The following is a 15407-nucleotide window of genomic DNA, read 5'->3' on the forward strand; positions in this document are numbered from 1 at the left end:
TACACAGCATAGATAACTGTCAATCAGCAGCTGGTGGGTAGAGTTTTCTGCTTCTCATGAATATCCAGGACTACTGGGCTCATGCACATAATGGAGAGGACTACTTATTGTCCATGTTATTCAAGAGGATATCTCTGAATCAGCTGCACAGAGCCATGTAAGTGATACATCATTCTGTTCAGCTTCACTGTCACTAGATTATGCTACCCTGAGATAGGACACTATAAACCTACCGACCAGAGTCTCTAAAACAAGAAAATGGCTACGAGTGGACAATCAATGTGAATGAATCAATCCCAGGATGTATGACAAGGATATTGAATGAATTGTTTTTGGCTGCTAAATAAGTAATAGTCTGAACCTTTCCTTTAGTAGTTTATCTTCTGACATTGCAGAATACAGGGCTGATAGTGAGCTCTGTACTTTAGTCTCTGGACCGGCCAGATTACATTGTACTGAGTTAACCTATAACGAAAAATATGGAGTTTGTGTGCAGAGTCAGACAGTGAATGCCCTGGTGCAATTGTGATTGTGTAATGTAATAAGACCGCGCTCTGAACGGCAGCACTCCTGGGCTGATATCTGCAGCCGGGGAGCGCCTCTGTTAGCCAGCACGGGTCCTGTTGCAGCGCCGGCTAATTAAGCCTCTAAAACGCAGCTATCAAACCTGACAGCTGCATTTAGAGGCTTTTGCGCCGCACGTACCTGGTGTCCAGTGGGTCGGATCTCCCCCCCGCGATGCAATCGTGGGGGGTGCGGGTGAATGGGCGATCCGTCCTTCTGCCCGTGCTGGGCCTCAGCATCGCAATAACGCTGATCCTGGCTCGGCAATAGATTGCTTTGGCCTGCAGCAGGCCAAAGCAATCTATCACCGATCTCACTGATCATTGCTGTGTATATACACAGAATTGATCTCTGAGAGATCAGGGCTGTGTATATACAAGTCCCCCAGGGAGACTTCTAGTTAATGTGAAAAAAAAAAAAAAAAAAAGTCAATCACCCCCCTTTTTCCATTTTATAAATAAACATATTTGGTATCACTGCGGGCATAATCGCTCAAACTATAAAGTTATCACATTTCTGATCTCACACGGTAAACGGCGTTAGCGCAAAAAATTCCAGAGTGCAAAATTGCACATTTTTGGTCTCATCAAATCCAGAAAAAAATGTAGTAATAAGCAATCAAAAAGTCGCATATGTGCAATCAAGGTACCGATAGAAAGAACACATCATGGCGCAAAAAATGACACCCCACAGAGCCCCATAGACCAAAGGATAAAAGCAATCACATAAAAAACGTTCTACATGTTACATATCGTTGTAATCTTAACAACTTGAGGAACATATATAACAAGTCAGTTTTACCCCCCAGGGTGAACGGTGTAAACACAAGACTCCCTAAAATGAAAACAAATTCCTTTTTTTTTTTTTTCAATTTGACAGCGCAAATGATTTTTTTTTTCCTGGTTTCGCAGCATATTTTATGGGAGAAAAGTCTCATTGCAAAGTACAATTGGTGTCACAAAAAAATAAGGGCTCATGTGGGTCTCTAGCTAAAAAAAAAAATGCAAGTGCTATGGCCTTTTAAACAAAGTGGAAAAAGTAAAAATGAAAATTGGCTTTGACCTTAAGGGGTTAAAGCTCTATTCACATTGAGAAAGACCTATCACACTCCAGCCAAATGTTCTGCCCTCCCCACATAAGCAATGGCCGCCATGCTCCTTAATTTACCATGCACTCACTTTCCTGGTAGGATTTCACTTCAGGTCGATGTTGCTCCCCACTATGACCAGCTAACACACACTGGGGTATGCTGGTATTCCAGCAATAAAAACAAGTTCCAAGGGATCAGATCTCTGGCACCACCATGATTGAGAACAGGGACCTGCCTGACAACCCACTGTGACGTCGAGTACTCTCAAACACAGTGGGGACGCCCAGAGTGAAGGTTACCTCGGGGCCACACACAAAACATTGTGAATTATCAATGCAGTTGTATGAAGTGAAACCATAGCTGTAAGGACTTGGGAAAAGCTGGGTCCAGTCCTGGGAAACTTCTCCCAGTCCATAAAATCTTTCTGACTCATTATTTTGAATTGCTTTCGCTGACATGCCGGTATGTATTACAGAGCTGGTCCATGCTGCAAAGAAAAACCTGACCAGTCCTAGTACAGACCGCAATTGCAGCATGGACCACCATTCACTAATGTATGTGTCAGCGCATTGGTGACGACAAAAATTAAAAGTTTAATGTATAAATAAATTCATCCCATAACAATTTTACATTAACCCCCCCATATATATATTTTTTAAATTAATAATTTTGGAGATTCTGTATGCGACAATACCAAATTTTTTTTAAGTATCACATTCCTGATCTTGCTCTATGAACGGCATAAACACAATAACCCACAGAAATTACAGATTTTTGGTAACTAGATCCTTAAGGGGTTAAAGGCAAATAAGATATCAGCATCCCGGATCCAAACCTGCTGGGACCCCCACTTGTCAATAGAGCGGAAGCCAACTCTCCCTGAATGACTGGAGCAGCAGCATGTATGCCTGACCGCCACTTTATTCCCTATGGAACTTCCATACTTCCTCTAGATGACCGTTTGAGCAGTGGCCAAACATGAGTGCTGCCGCTTCTTTCACTCAGAACAACGTGCCTTAGTTTCCGTGATCAGTGGAGTTCCCAACTGTCGGACCCCCAGCAGTCAGCTAGTTATTGCCCATCATACAGATCAGGGATAGCTGAATATTGGGTTAACCCAATTAGTGTGGTAAAAGATACACAGGATTACATTGAAATCTCTGCAAAAAAATGCTAATTTTAACGTTTCTCTTACTTTGCAGTTATTTCTGTGAAATGCCCAAAGGGTTAAAAATGTGTATGAATGTAAATTTGAGCGAAGATTACAAAATGGGTACATTATGGGGGTTTCTAGTATACAAGCCTCTAAAATATACTCCAAAATTAAACTGGCTCCTAAAGAATTTCTGAATTTGAATTTTTTTATAAAAAATATTAGAAAATTGCTACTAAAAAGATTTACAGCCTCCAACATCCTAAAAAATTAAAAGCATGTTCACCAAATGCTGCCAATATAAAGTAGACATGTTATAGATATGAATTAATAAATTTATGTAGTATTACTATTTTCCTTATTGGCAGAGACTTTCAAATGTTGAAAAACGCAATTTTTTTTTTACATTTTTCACAAAAAAATTCTAAAAAGGTATCAACCCAAATTTACCACTAGCATTAAGTAGAATGTCACGAAAAAAAAAAACAAACAAAAAAAAAAAAACAATCTTGGAATCTCAAGGGTTGGTAAAAGCATTCCAAAGTTATTGATGCATAAAATTTGGCTGTGTCATAAACGCCAAAACTGGCTGTGTCCCCTAAGGGTTAAAATTAGTCATTGACATATGGCAGGTGACAGCATAAAATACTAAAAGGATAGATACTGGGGGAGATTTATCAAACATGCTGTAAAGTGAAACTGGCTCAGTTGCCCCTAGCAACCAATCAGATTCCACCTTTCATTTTCCATAGAGTCTGTTAGGAATGAAAGGCGAAATCTGATTGGTTGCTAGGGGCAACTGAGCCAGTTTCACTTTACACCATGTTTGATAAATCTCCCCGCCCTGTTCACATATATACTAGTCAAAACTACATTTTGTACAAAATAACTATAAGAAGAAGAAGAAAAAAAAATCTGAACACCGTTTTATAATAACATTTTTATAAAATTTATTAAACTTTGTACTAATTTAAAGATATATATATAGGCCCGATCCACACCAATCGGGGTGAACCAGGGTTTAGCGTTCATTTTACTGGCTCCTAGTGATCTGGTCCCATGGTCTCATCTGCGTCATCAGCTCAGCACCAGGTCTTGGGGTGAAGAGACCAGCCGAGCAGCTTGAAGGCCGAGCATACAGTAGTGCCAAAGAGGCCGATCAAAGCGATACTGCCAATGGCTCCTCTGGAACGTTTTTTGGGATCTTACCAGAGAAAAGGGAAACGGTCTATGAGATTTCAGTGATAAAGTTGGTCTACACAAAGATGACCGCCAGACAGTTGCCCATAGCAACCAATCAGATTCCATCTTTGTAAAACAAGAGCTGGAATGACTAGTTGCTATGGGCAACTGCTCCTCTGCACAAGTTTTGATAAAACTTTCCTTGTATTAAAGTAGTAATTCAGGATTAGAAATAAAATACAGCTACTTTCTAGCAGAAACAGCATCACCCCTGTCCTCAGGTTGTGTGTGGTATTACAATTCAGCTCTATTGACTTCAATAGAACTGAGCTACAAATCCCAAACCGAGGACAAGAGTGATGCTGGTTCTGGTAAAATGCGGCCATGTTTTCTAAGCCTAGATAAGCCCTTTTATACTACTTACAAATCTACTCTCCTTTTAAAAGGAAAACTGTCTTTCTTCCGCCAACTATAGAGAGCTACTATGCATCATGTCAGGGATGAGGAACCTTCAAGCCCTTTGGCTGTTGCAAAACAACAGACTTTCCCCAGGTTCCCCGCCCCGCCCCCCCCCCCCCTCTCTCTCATTCACTGCTCATTATCTGTAAATTAACTCTTTGTTGTCTTGTTTTGGTGCCTCATCTCCCTCCACCCCTTCCCTCTCCATAGAGAACAATAAAGACAGGGGGGAGAGCTTCAAACTGCTTTTTCATGATAAAAATGCATTTTTCGGCTAATAAACCCAATTACAAAGTTTCTTAAAATCGCCTGGACTATCGATTTCTGCAAAAAAAAAAAAAAAATTAAACGACCGTGACACTAAGGCGTTTATGGGTCTTACAGGGTATACACCTATAGGTGGCGGCAGAGAGAGTTTTCTTCCTTCTGGAGAAGAGCTAATTTGCATTGTTTTTCCCATGAGGCATTGCCTTTACATCCTTACTGGGATCTCCCTAATAAGAACTGATGCCCCTGGAAATTTCACCTGTAAAGCAGAAGGTAGATAAACATAACACGATCATTTAGCCCTCACCTCCTGTGGAGTATCCAGCAGCATACAGCTCCCTGCCTACAATCCAGGTAACACCAAGCAAGCTAGCAGCACGCTACACAAAGAGGAGGAGAGAATATAGATGAGATTATACACTAGGACAACTAGAACACCTACAGTATAGTATCTAAATGTGGCTCAGTGCTCTCTATTGCCAAAATCATTAGCCATTTGTTTGTCAAAGCAGAGTTTTCCCATTAGAACACCATGCTAACCAGTGCTATGCCAGGGACTGGGCAATGTGCATATATTTACAGAAGTAACTAGATGCCACACTGTCCACAATGGGCTATGAATGTGCCGTATTGTTATATCTGCTTGTTCAGGCTCTTTTACATAACTTGTCATTTACAGATGGAAGATTATTCCTGTGCAGATTAAGCAAACAAACAGTTATTGTTTCTGTGGCTGCAAAGTTCATACTGACCTGGATCCGGGCCAGACTGCTTATTACACAGTATATTTCACAACTAACCTTTATACATGTTAAGGTCTGAGGCAAGCAGAATTGTGTAATGTGCTGATGACCACGACAGACGGCAAAACTCCCTGCATTCCCCTTGTAGGATTACAGCACTAAGGCAATACACAGCCCCTTTGGCTGCATTGGGAACTGCAGGGCTGCTCAAGCCTTGGTCCCGGCACAGTTACACTCCGTGAACACTGCTGCTTGCAGCATTAGTAATACTGCCCTTCCCCCAAAGTCTATTCTATTGCTTACGTACATTAGAACAGACATTACACTTGGGGAAACTGTGTCACTGCAACCTGTAGCAGTGTGAAAAGTGATTGACAGAAATCCCTGCTCGCTGATGCCACACTGTGCCACAGCAGCAACGCTATTGACCCAGACAGCTACCACAAGTGTAATATCTATCCAATTACTTACATTCATTAAAATAGAGGTGGCTTAGTAACTGCATGCAGCAGCTCTAGCAATACGTAACTGTGCTAGAAAAAGGGCTTGAGCAGCCCAGAAGTTCCTAGTACAGCCATTGGTGGAAGCAGAGGAGCCATGTTACATATTTAAAGGTTATTTAAAGGGGTACTCCAGAGAGAAAAAAAAGTGCCACTATAGCTACTTTCTTCCAGAACCAGCACCATCCCTGTCCTCAGTTTGTGTGTAGTATTGCAGCTCAGTTCCATTGATGTGAATGAAGCCAAGTTGTAATACCACGACAACCTGAGGACAGATGTGGTGCTGTTATGGAAAAAAAGCAGCCATCTTCCTAGTCCTGAATATCCCCTTTAATAACAGATGGTAGTGTGTTTTACTTCATGTTTCCCCAGTGTATACCCCAGACATACACCCCATACGTAAATAGACCCTCAGAATTGATATAAGGAGGTTACTGTACTATACAATGGTCACTTACCGGTTGTGTGAGTCCTCCAGCAGCAAGGAAAAACAGAAAGGGGGCATATGATTCTAGACTGTAGAACAAGGCAGAGAATTACATTCTGACATTATGTAAGGTTATTTCACACATGGGGGGGGAGTTATTATAGGGGTATTCCTATCTCAACCTGTTATGTCCTATCCATAGGATAGAGGACACCAAGCTGATCACTGAGGGTGCAGCCGCTGGTTCCCTCACTGATCCAGAGTACGGGGAAGCAATCTCTCCTGCAATGATCATTCGGCCAACAGTGTTCAGGTGTCTCGGCAAGTTACATGCTAATATGCCGCTGAGCTAAACATTATGTGCTATATTTATATACAGGCTACAGCTGTATACAGCTGGGACTACAGACCTCCAACCCCAATCACTACCAGGTTACTGGGAATACTGGTGGATGAGTGAAGTTACTTACGTGTTTTGATGAGCTCGCTGGATGCAGTTGAAAATTTTCCCATTTTCAGGATCATTACTATACAGGTTGGGATACTGCAGGGAGAGAGCAAGGAAACCGTATAAAGATGCAAAGAAGCTAATGCAGAGATTTCAGTATACTGCTGTGAACTGAGCATGTCATTATTAATACTAGCCCCATCGCAGGCGTCTACAAGCACCAATGAACACCTTTGAAGTGGTATTCCAATCTTAACACTATATAGGGCATAACTAAGGGAACCCCAAAATCCCAGCTAGATGGAGCAGCGGGTTGGGCATGCGTGCTGCCACCGCTCTATTCATTCCTTTGGAGAGGAATGCAGCTTGCATGGCTTACCACTTGGATTTCAGGGTCCTGTTCTCAAGATCTTGTTATATGTTTCCCCATACATAACACAGTGTCTTATAATGATTATTGCTCCCAAAGATGCGCTAGGTCTTATTTTCAGGGGAAGTCTCATGTTTCCATGAAGAATTCATATGTGACATGCACAGCAGGGACAGCGTACAGTATAGCAGCATCCAGCCACCAGGGGGAGCTCACCACAGCACAGCAGGGACAGCGTACAGTATAGCAGCATCCAGCCACAAGGGGGAGCTCACCACAGCACACTCATACAGCACAGCAGGGACAGCGTACAGTATGGCGGCAGGCGACTGGATATGTGTGCAGCTTTATATATGGCAGTAGTGGATAATGGGGATGGTGGCAGACAATGCCTTGCCTGCACATTTACAAGTGACGGCCGTGAAAGGGAACATCGGGGTTGGCGGCAGGTCTTCACGTCCTGCATGCAGCTGCTCTGCAACGGACAGTGAAGGTAGGCGACAATGGTAACTGGTGTTCTGTTCAGCGGACATGCTTCAAAACAAAACAAAATTCTAGTTCTTCCTTCGGGGGAGGCCTTATATTTATCAATTCAGCAAAACCTCTACTAGGTCTTATTTTCGGCGGATGTCTAAGGGTCCATTTACACGGAAAGATTATCTGACAGATTATCTGCCAAAGATTTGAAGCCAAGCCAGAAACAGAATATAAACAGAGATCAGGTCTAAAGGAAAGACTGAGATTACTCTTCTTTTCAAATCCATTCCTGGCTTTGGCTTCAAATCTTTGGCAGATAATCTTTCCGTGTAAATGGACCCTTATTTTTAGGGAAACAGGTAAGCACTTCTGTCTCCTCCACAGGGTCATCTGATCAATTCCTGGCTCCTGCTTTCACCCCTTAAGGACCGGGCCAATTTCCATCGTACATTTCTGACCTGATATCCCGCTACCGTCCCTCACGCAACTTTCGATCCTCCAGTGACCTCTGTCTGCGCTCCCTCCTTGTTCGTACCTTGCACAACCGCCTCCAAGACTTTGCCTGAGCCTCCCCCATACTCTGGAACTCACTACCCCGACACATCCGGCTCTCCTTCACCATCAAGTCCTTCAAAAATAACCTGAAAACCCATCTCTACAGACTAGGCTACAACCTACAATAACTCTGCATCACACATGACTGGCTGCACTTTACCTCCTGTTTCTCTCCCCGTAGCTTATAGATTGTAAGCCCTCGAGGGTAGGATCCTCTTCCCCCATGTACCAGTCTGCCATTTGCCTTCATGTAATGTGTTTTGATCTTGTATTTTTCCTGTTTGTTACCTCCATCGCCTGTATAGCACGATGTATTTTTCTGGATTTGATGCGACCAAAAATGCACAACTTCGCATTTTGGAATTTTTTTGCGCTTGCCTCGTTTACCGTGGGAGATCAGGAATGTGATAATAGTTGGGCAATTACGCACGCGGCGATACCAAATATGTATGTTTATTTTTATTTATAAAATGGGAAAGGGCGTTGATTTCAACTTTTATTAGTGGAGATTTTTTTTATTAATAAAAAATTTTTTTTTTTTTTTTTTTTTTTTTTTTTTTACACACCTAATAGAAGTCCCCCTGGGGGACTTCTAGTATAGCCACATTGATCTCTCATTGAGATCTATGCAGTATAGATATACTGTATAGATCCATGAGATCTGTGTTCTATTGCTCTCGGCTGCTGCTGCCAAAAATAATAGATTGCAGAGTCTGCATCAGGGGGGGGGCAGGTTTTTTTTTTTAAACTCCTGGCGGCTTTCATGTGACTTCTTTCTGTCACTCTGCCATAAAGCCCAGAATGGTGGAGGCTGCAGTGATGGTTGATCCTCCCTTCTGCATACAGGATCTCATTCAGAGTGACCATTAGGTTCCTGGTCAACTCTCACCAATTCTGGGAAGAGTCCTGGTTGTTCCAAGCTTCTTCCATTTAAGAACTATGGAGACCACTGTTCTCTTGGGAAATTTCAGTGCAGCAGACATTCCACCCTTCCCCTGATCTGTGTCTGCACAATCCTGTCTCTGAGCTCTACAGGCAGTTCATTCCTCCTCATGACTTGGTTATTGCTCTGGCATACATTGTCAGGTGTGAGACCTTATATACACATGAGGGGCCTGTCTTCCAAATCCTGTCCAGTCAGCTAAATTCACTACAGGTGTCACCAATTAAGGTGCATTGTGAATACCTAAGGGTCCATGCAACATTTTAGTTTTTACTGTTTAAAAGTTACAAAAAAAATAAAATAAAAATTTCACATTCTCATTATGAAATACTGAGTGTGGAATGATGGGAAAACTTTTTGGCAAAAAATTTAAAAAAGTGAAGACTTTCTGTATGCATTATATATACAATTGTGCGAAATTAAAGTCCATGTGCAGGTGACGCGCACATATGGCTTTTGGCTGTCACTGGGGTATATACAGAACGTCTCTTACCTCTACATTATACTTCTTGCGGGCTTTAGACACTTTAATTGCAAGGTGTGTCACCATTACAAAACTGGCCGCACCAGTCAGGATCACGTAGCCATGTTCTTTGGAGAGGACGACCATCCTGAGTCTATAAAACATATAGAGAAAGGTCATCAAAAACTGTTTGGTGCAAGTCTCAGGTGTTGCAATAAAAGTGCGACAGCGTAAGGAGGAAAAGTCATGTGACCTAGGGACAAATTAAACACCATACCCCTCCACCTGTCTCAGTCTCCTTATCAGCCGACTCACCAGCTCTATAGATCTCTATAAAAATTTATAAAATCTACCATGATGTTCAGGTAAGTCACCTGTAGGTGGCGCTGGAGACACAGTTTACTCCTTTCTAAAGGTGACAGGTTGGGAGAATTATTTTTTTCGTGGCACTTGACATGTAGTTCTCATGACACCTACTTAGATGTATATAATAAAAGCAGGTAAGAACGCACTCCGCTTAAGCCACGCCTCTTTATACTGAAGCCACGCCTCTAATGAAGTTGCTGCAAAGGTGACTAAAAATACAAGTGTCACAATTTTGCACAAATTCAGGGTTTACAGTAGGGCCTGCGGGGTATCATCACAGCGTTTGCTATTCTGATGGGGTAAAACTGGGCAGCATGGGGCATTTGCAGAATGATAGAAGCTGTGATGGAAGTTGCAACACAGGTGTGAACTGAGGCCAAGCTGCTACTCTGGCAGACACTGCTGGCCTAGGTACAGGAGATACAGGTTACAGGATTGGGACATCACTCACACCCCGACAGCCCAATACTGTCCTCCTGCAAGGGCACAACGGACGTCTGCGGCAGTATTGTATATAGACAGTGTATATCTGCGGCAGTATTGTATATAGACAGTGTATATCTGCGGCAGTATTGTATATAGACAGTGTATATCTGCGGCAGTATTGTATTCAGGAGATGGACTTATACATTAGTTATGCACCAGAGCTGTATCCAGGCCATGCTTACTATAGTATCCGTGCTGTATAAAGGCCATGTATACTAATATATATATATATATATATATATATATATATATATACACACATACACATGGCCTTTATACAGCATGGATACATTACATATAGATATATGCAGTATGCATGGCCTGAATACAGCACAGAGATATATATATATATATATATATATATATATATATATATATAGTATACAGCACGGGGAGATATATATCCGTGCTGTATACAGGCTATGCATTGTACTCTGTCATATATATATATATATATATTAGTGATGCACGATGCACCGAAATATCGATACTACTATCGATATTTCGGTCAGAAAAACGGTTCGATACCAGGATTTCCTGGTATCGATACTTCATGTTAATCTGCATAATAGTGCAGATTAACATGAAGTATGGTGCAGAGAACACGGCCGGCAGCTACCTGAGCGCCGGCCGTGTTCTCTGTGTGCCGCCCCCTGGTGTCCCCTCCTCCGCCCGCGAGCTCTCCGCTCCCGGCGGCGCCAAATTTAAATAGCCGGCACACAGCGATCACTAGTGCCGGCTATTTGCAGGGGTCCTCAACTGGCGGACCGCGGTCCGAACCCGGACTGCGGAGGCCAGCTGTCCGGACCCCTGGTCAGACCTCCTAACCGCCCCGGATCCGGTCCGTCCCGGGGCGGTTAGGAGGTCCCGCTCCCCACCGCACTGCCTCCCGCCCCATAGGCGTACTGTCCTTAGATGTCAGTACGCCTGTGGGGCTGGGGGCAGTGTCGGTCCGGCCCCCGGCTGATACGCGCTCTGTAGGGATGTCCCGGGGATTCCCCAGCAGGGCGCGCACCACAGACCTCAGTGTACGCTGCCGGCCTGTCCTTCCCGGAAGTGCAGGCCGGCGGCGTACGCTGAGGTCACTGATGCGCGCTCTGCTGGGGAATCCCCGGGACATCCCTACAGAGCGCGTATCAGCCGGGGGCCGGACCGACGGGAAGAGACGAAGACAGCCGCAGCGGGGAACGAGGTGCTAGGTGAGTTGTTTTTGTTATTTTTTTTTTTTCTGTCTGGGGGGCATCTACAAGGGGAGAGGTGGACTATATACTACAGGGGGGACCTCACAGGGGGCTATATACTACTGAGGGGGCTATATACTACTGGGGGGAGCGCACAGGGGGCTATATACTACAGGGGGGACCTCACAGGGGGCTATATACTACTGAGGGGAGCGCACAGGGGGCTATATACTACAGGGGGGACCTCACAGGGGGCTATATACTACTGAGGGGGCTATATACTACTGGGGGGAGCGCACAGGGGGTTATATACTACAGGGGGGACCTCACAGGGGCTATATACTAAAGGGGGAAAGCACAAGGGGGGCTATATACTACTGGGGGGAGAGCACAGGGGCGCTATATACTACTGGGGGGAGCTCACAGGGGGCTATATACTACAGGGGGACAGCGCATGGGGGGGCTATATACTACAGGGGGAGCTCTCAGGGGGCTATATACTACAGGGGGGAGCTCACAGGGGGGCTATATACTACTTGGGGGGAGCTCACGGGGGCTATATACTACTGGGGGAGAGCACAGGGGGGCTATATACTACTGGGGGGAGCTCACAGGGGGCTATATACTACTGGGGGACAGCGCACAGGGGGCTATATACTACAGGGGGGCTATATACTACTGGGGGGAGCTCACAGGGGGCTATATTCTACAGGGGGAGAGCACACGGGGAGGCTATATACTACTGGGGGGAGCTCACAGGGGGCTATATACTACAGGGGGAGAGCGCACAGGGGGGCTATATACTACTGGGGGAGCAACAGGGGGCTATATACTACTGAAGGAGAGCGCACAGGGGGGGGGCTATACACTACTGGGGGAGCAACAGGGGGGCTATATACTACCAGGGCAGTCACCCCCTTTGTACCTAATATCAAAGGGCTGGTGAGAGAGAAAAAAATGCCAGTTTTCCCGCTAATAAGCAGCAATTCTGTATATAAATAGTTGAACGTTTGTGACAAAGTAACAAAACACGTTTCCTACTGATGTTCAGCTCGGACCTTCACCTGACAATAGACCCCAGTAAGTGGACCTTTACTAAAAGTTGTTGAGTACCCCTGCTCTAAAGGGTAGATGCCGCTGTCATAACCGACAGCAGCATTTAACCCCTGCAGAGCCGCTCCATATGCAGCACGAGTCTGCTGCATATGGATCGGCCCCTCACTGCTAATGACTGCGGCCCGCAATCCCGCGGGCGGCAGTCATTCAACCATTCCAAATACGGGACCCGCCGGTGCTGCGGCAGCGGTCCCTTACACCAGCCAGTTCCCCAACCTCCGGGTCCACAATCCTGTCGCCGCCCCTCCATTCCCGCGAGGCCCACCGATACAGTGGCACAACAACTCCCAGAATACCTTCTTGTGGGGAGTTGTTGTTCACAAGGAGGCATGCTGGGAGTTGTTGTGCCAGGAGGCTGCTAATGCATTACAACTCCCAGCAGCATTCCTCCTTATGCACTACATCCCCCAGCATACCTCTTTGTGCACGAGGAGGCATGCTGGGAGTTGTAGTGCACAAGAATGCTGCACAGAGTTGTGTCAGGAGCTGCACAACTGCAATTCCCAGCATACCTCCTTGTGCACTACAACTCCCAGCATACCTTCTTGTGGGGAGTTGCAAAGCACAAGGAATTATGCTGGAAGTTGTTGTTCACCAGGAGTTATGCTGGGAGGTGTAGTGCACAAGGAGGTATGCTGGGAGTTGCAGTTGCGCGGCAGCAGCCTTTCAAAACATCCCAGCATACCTTCTTATGCACTACAACTCCTAGCATACCTCCCTGTGCACTACAACTCCCCACAAGAAGGTATTCTGGGAGTTGTTGTGCACAGGGAGGTATGCTTGAGGTTAGAGGGGAATAAAAAATGTAAAAAAAAGTGTTTTAAAATAAAACAAAAAATAAAGGTTCTAATAATCCCCCCTTTTCCCTTTCTTTCAAAAAAAAAAAAAAAAGAACATACATGTATCCATTACATGTGAATTGTACTGAACTATAAAATGTAACAAAGTGATCAAGAAGTCACATAAATAAAAATGTTGTGCATGGGGGGAACATATCTGTAGTCAGGGAAAAGGGAAATTATATTTGTATTTTTACATGTTTTTTTCTCAAACTTTTTATTTAGTATCGAATTGGTATTGAGTATCGAAATCCGAAAGCTGGTATCGGTATCGAACTCAAAATTTTGGTATCGTGACATCCCTAATATATATATAATATATAGTATGCATGCCCTGTATACAGCACGGATACATTACGTATAGATATATGCAGTATGCATGGCCTGTATACAGCACGGAAATATATATAGTATACAGCACGGGGAGATAGATCTATCTCCCCGTGCTGTATACTATATATATATCTCCGTGCTGTATACAGGCATGCATTGCTGTATACTCTGCCCCTGTATATATATATCTCCGTGCTGTATACAGGCATGCATTGCTGTATACTCTGCCCCTGTATATATATATATATATATATATATATCTCCGTGCTGTATACAGGCATGCATTGCTGTATACTCTGCCCCTGTATATATATATATATATATATATATATATATATATATATATATATATATATATATATATATATATCCGTGCTGTATACAGGCATGCATTGCTGTATACTCTGCCCCTGTATATATATATCTCCGTGCTGTATACAGGCATGCATTGCTGTATACTCTGCCCCTGTATATATATATATATATATATATATATATCTCCGTGCTGTATACAGGCATGCATTGCTGTATACTCTGCCCCTATATCTCCGTGCTGTGTACAGGCCAGGCATTGCTGTATACTCTGCCTATATATATATATATATCTCCATGCTGTATACTCTGCCCCTGTATATATATATATATATATATATATATATATATATATATATATATATATATATATATATATATATATATCTCCGTGCTGTATACAGGCATGCATTGCTGTATACTCTGCCCCTGTATATAGCGCACAGACCACCCCAGAATGCCTGCAGCTCCTTCTATCCCCGCGTCCTATCTCCTCACACAGGGAGCGGCCACGACTTTCAGCTCACCGCCAAGGTTACCGGGAGCAGGAAGTATCGGGAGGCCTGCGGTCACGGCCACTACCTGCCCCGGTGTTAGCGGCCGGTGACCGTAGCGCCCCCGCCCCGCCGCCTGCACGTACCTGACACCGCACCCCGCGACTGCCGCACTGACCGCACCACCGGACACAGAGGGGAGACAGAGGGGGAGGAGACAGTAAGGGGGCGGGGACTCGCTGACAGGCCACGCCCCACACTTCCAGCCATCTGGGGAATTTCTTTGTCTACATTTTTTATTCTTTTAACAGAAAAGTAACAAGAATCTCCTGCTTACCTTATGGCAGGGAAGGGGTTACTGTAAGCTGTATAGCGTCACCCAGTGTGAACTGTGCTCACATGCGTCTTATTGCAACCAATATCTTGTAATGCAACCTGAGACCAGATCACGCCTTTAAATCACATGTCAGAAGGATATTGTGGCTTTTAACCCCTTAAGGACCGGGTCAATTTCCATTTTTGCACTTTCGTTTTTCCCTCCTTGTGCTTAAAAGGCCATAGCGCTTGCATTATTTCACCTACAGACCCACATGAGCCCTTATTTTTTGCGTCACTAATTGTACTTTGCAATGACAGGCT

General features: G+C 44.3%; 1 protein-coding gene across 2 annotated transcripts; it reads right to left on the bottom strand.

Moving 5' to 3' along the window:
* Positions 1 to 3732: 3732 nt before the first annotated feature.
* MGST3 (microsomal glutathione S-transferase 3) lies at positions 3733 to 15195 on the bottom strand. Of its 2 annotated transcripts, none has more exons than XM_069968957.1 (6): positions 15106 to 15195; positions 9672 to 9795; positions 6856 to 6929; positions 6417 to 6474; positions 5023 to 5095; positions 3733 to 4011 (listed from the first exon to the last, which is right to left on the bottom strand). In XM_069968957.1, exons 2-6 carry the CDS (start codon positions 9786 to 9788, stop codon positions 3890 to 3892), a joined length of 444 nt encoding a protein of 147 aa, XP_069825058.1. In that variant the 5' UTR covers positions 9789 to 9795; positions 15106 to 15195; the 3' UTR covers positions 3733 to 3889. The 2 variants fall into 2 exon arrangements, with proteins under 2 accessions (XP_069825058.1, XP_069825057.1); XM_069968956.1 differs by lacking the exon at positions 15106 to 15195 and adding an exon at positions 14915 to 14999.
* Positions 15196 to 15407: the final 212 nt, after the last annotated feature.

The sequence above is a fragment of the Dendropsophus ebraccatus genome, chromosome 4 (assembly GCF_027789765.1).
Source record: "Dendropsophus ebraccatus isolate aDenEbr1 chromosome 4, aDenEbr1.pat, whole genome shotgun sequence".
Lineage (NCBI taxonomy): Eukaryota > Metazoa > Chordata > Amphibia > Anura > Hylidae > Dendropsophus > Dendropsophus ebraccatus.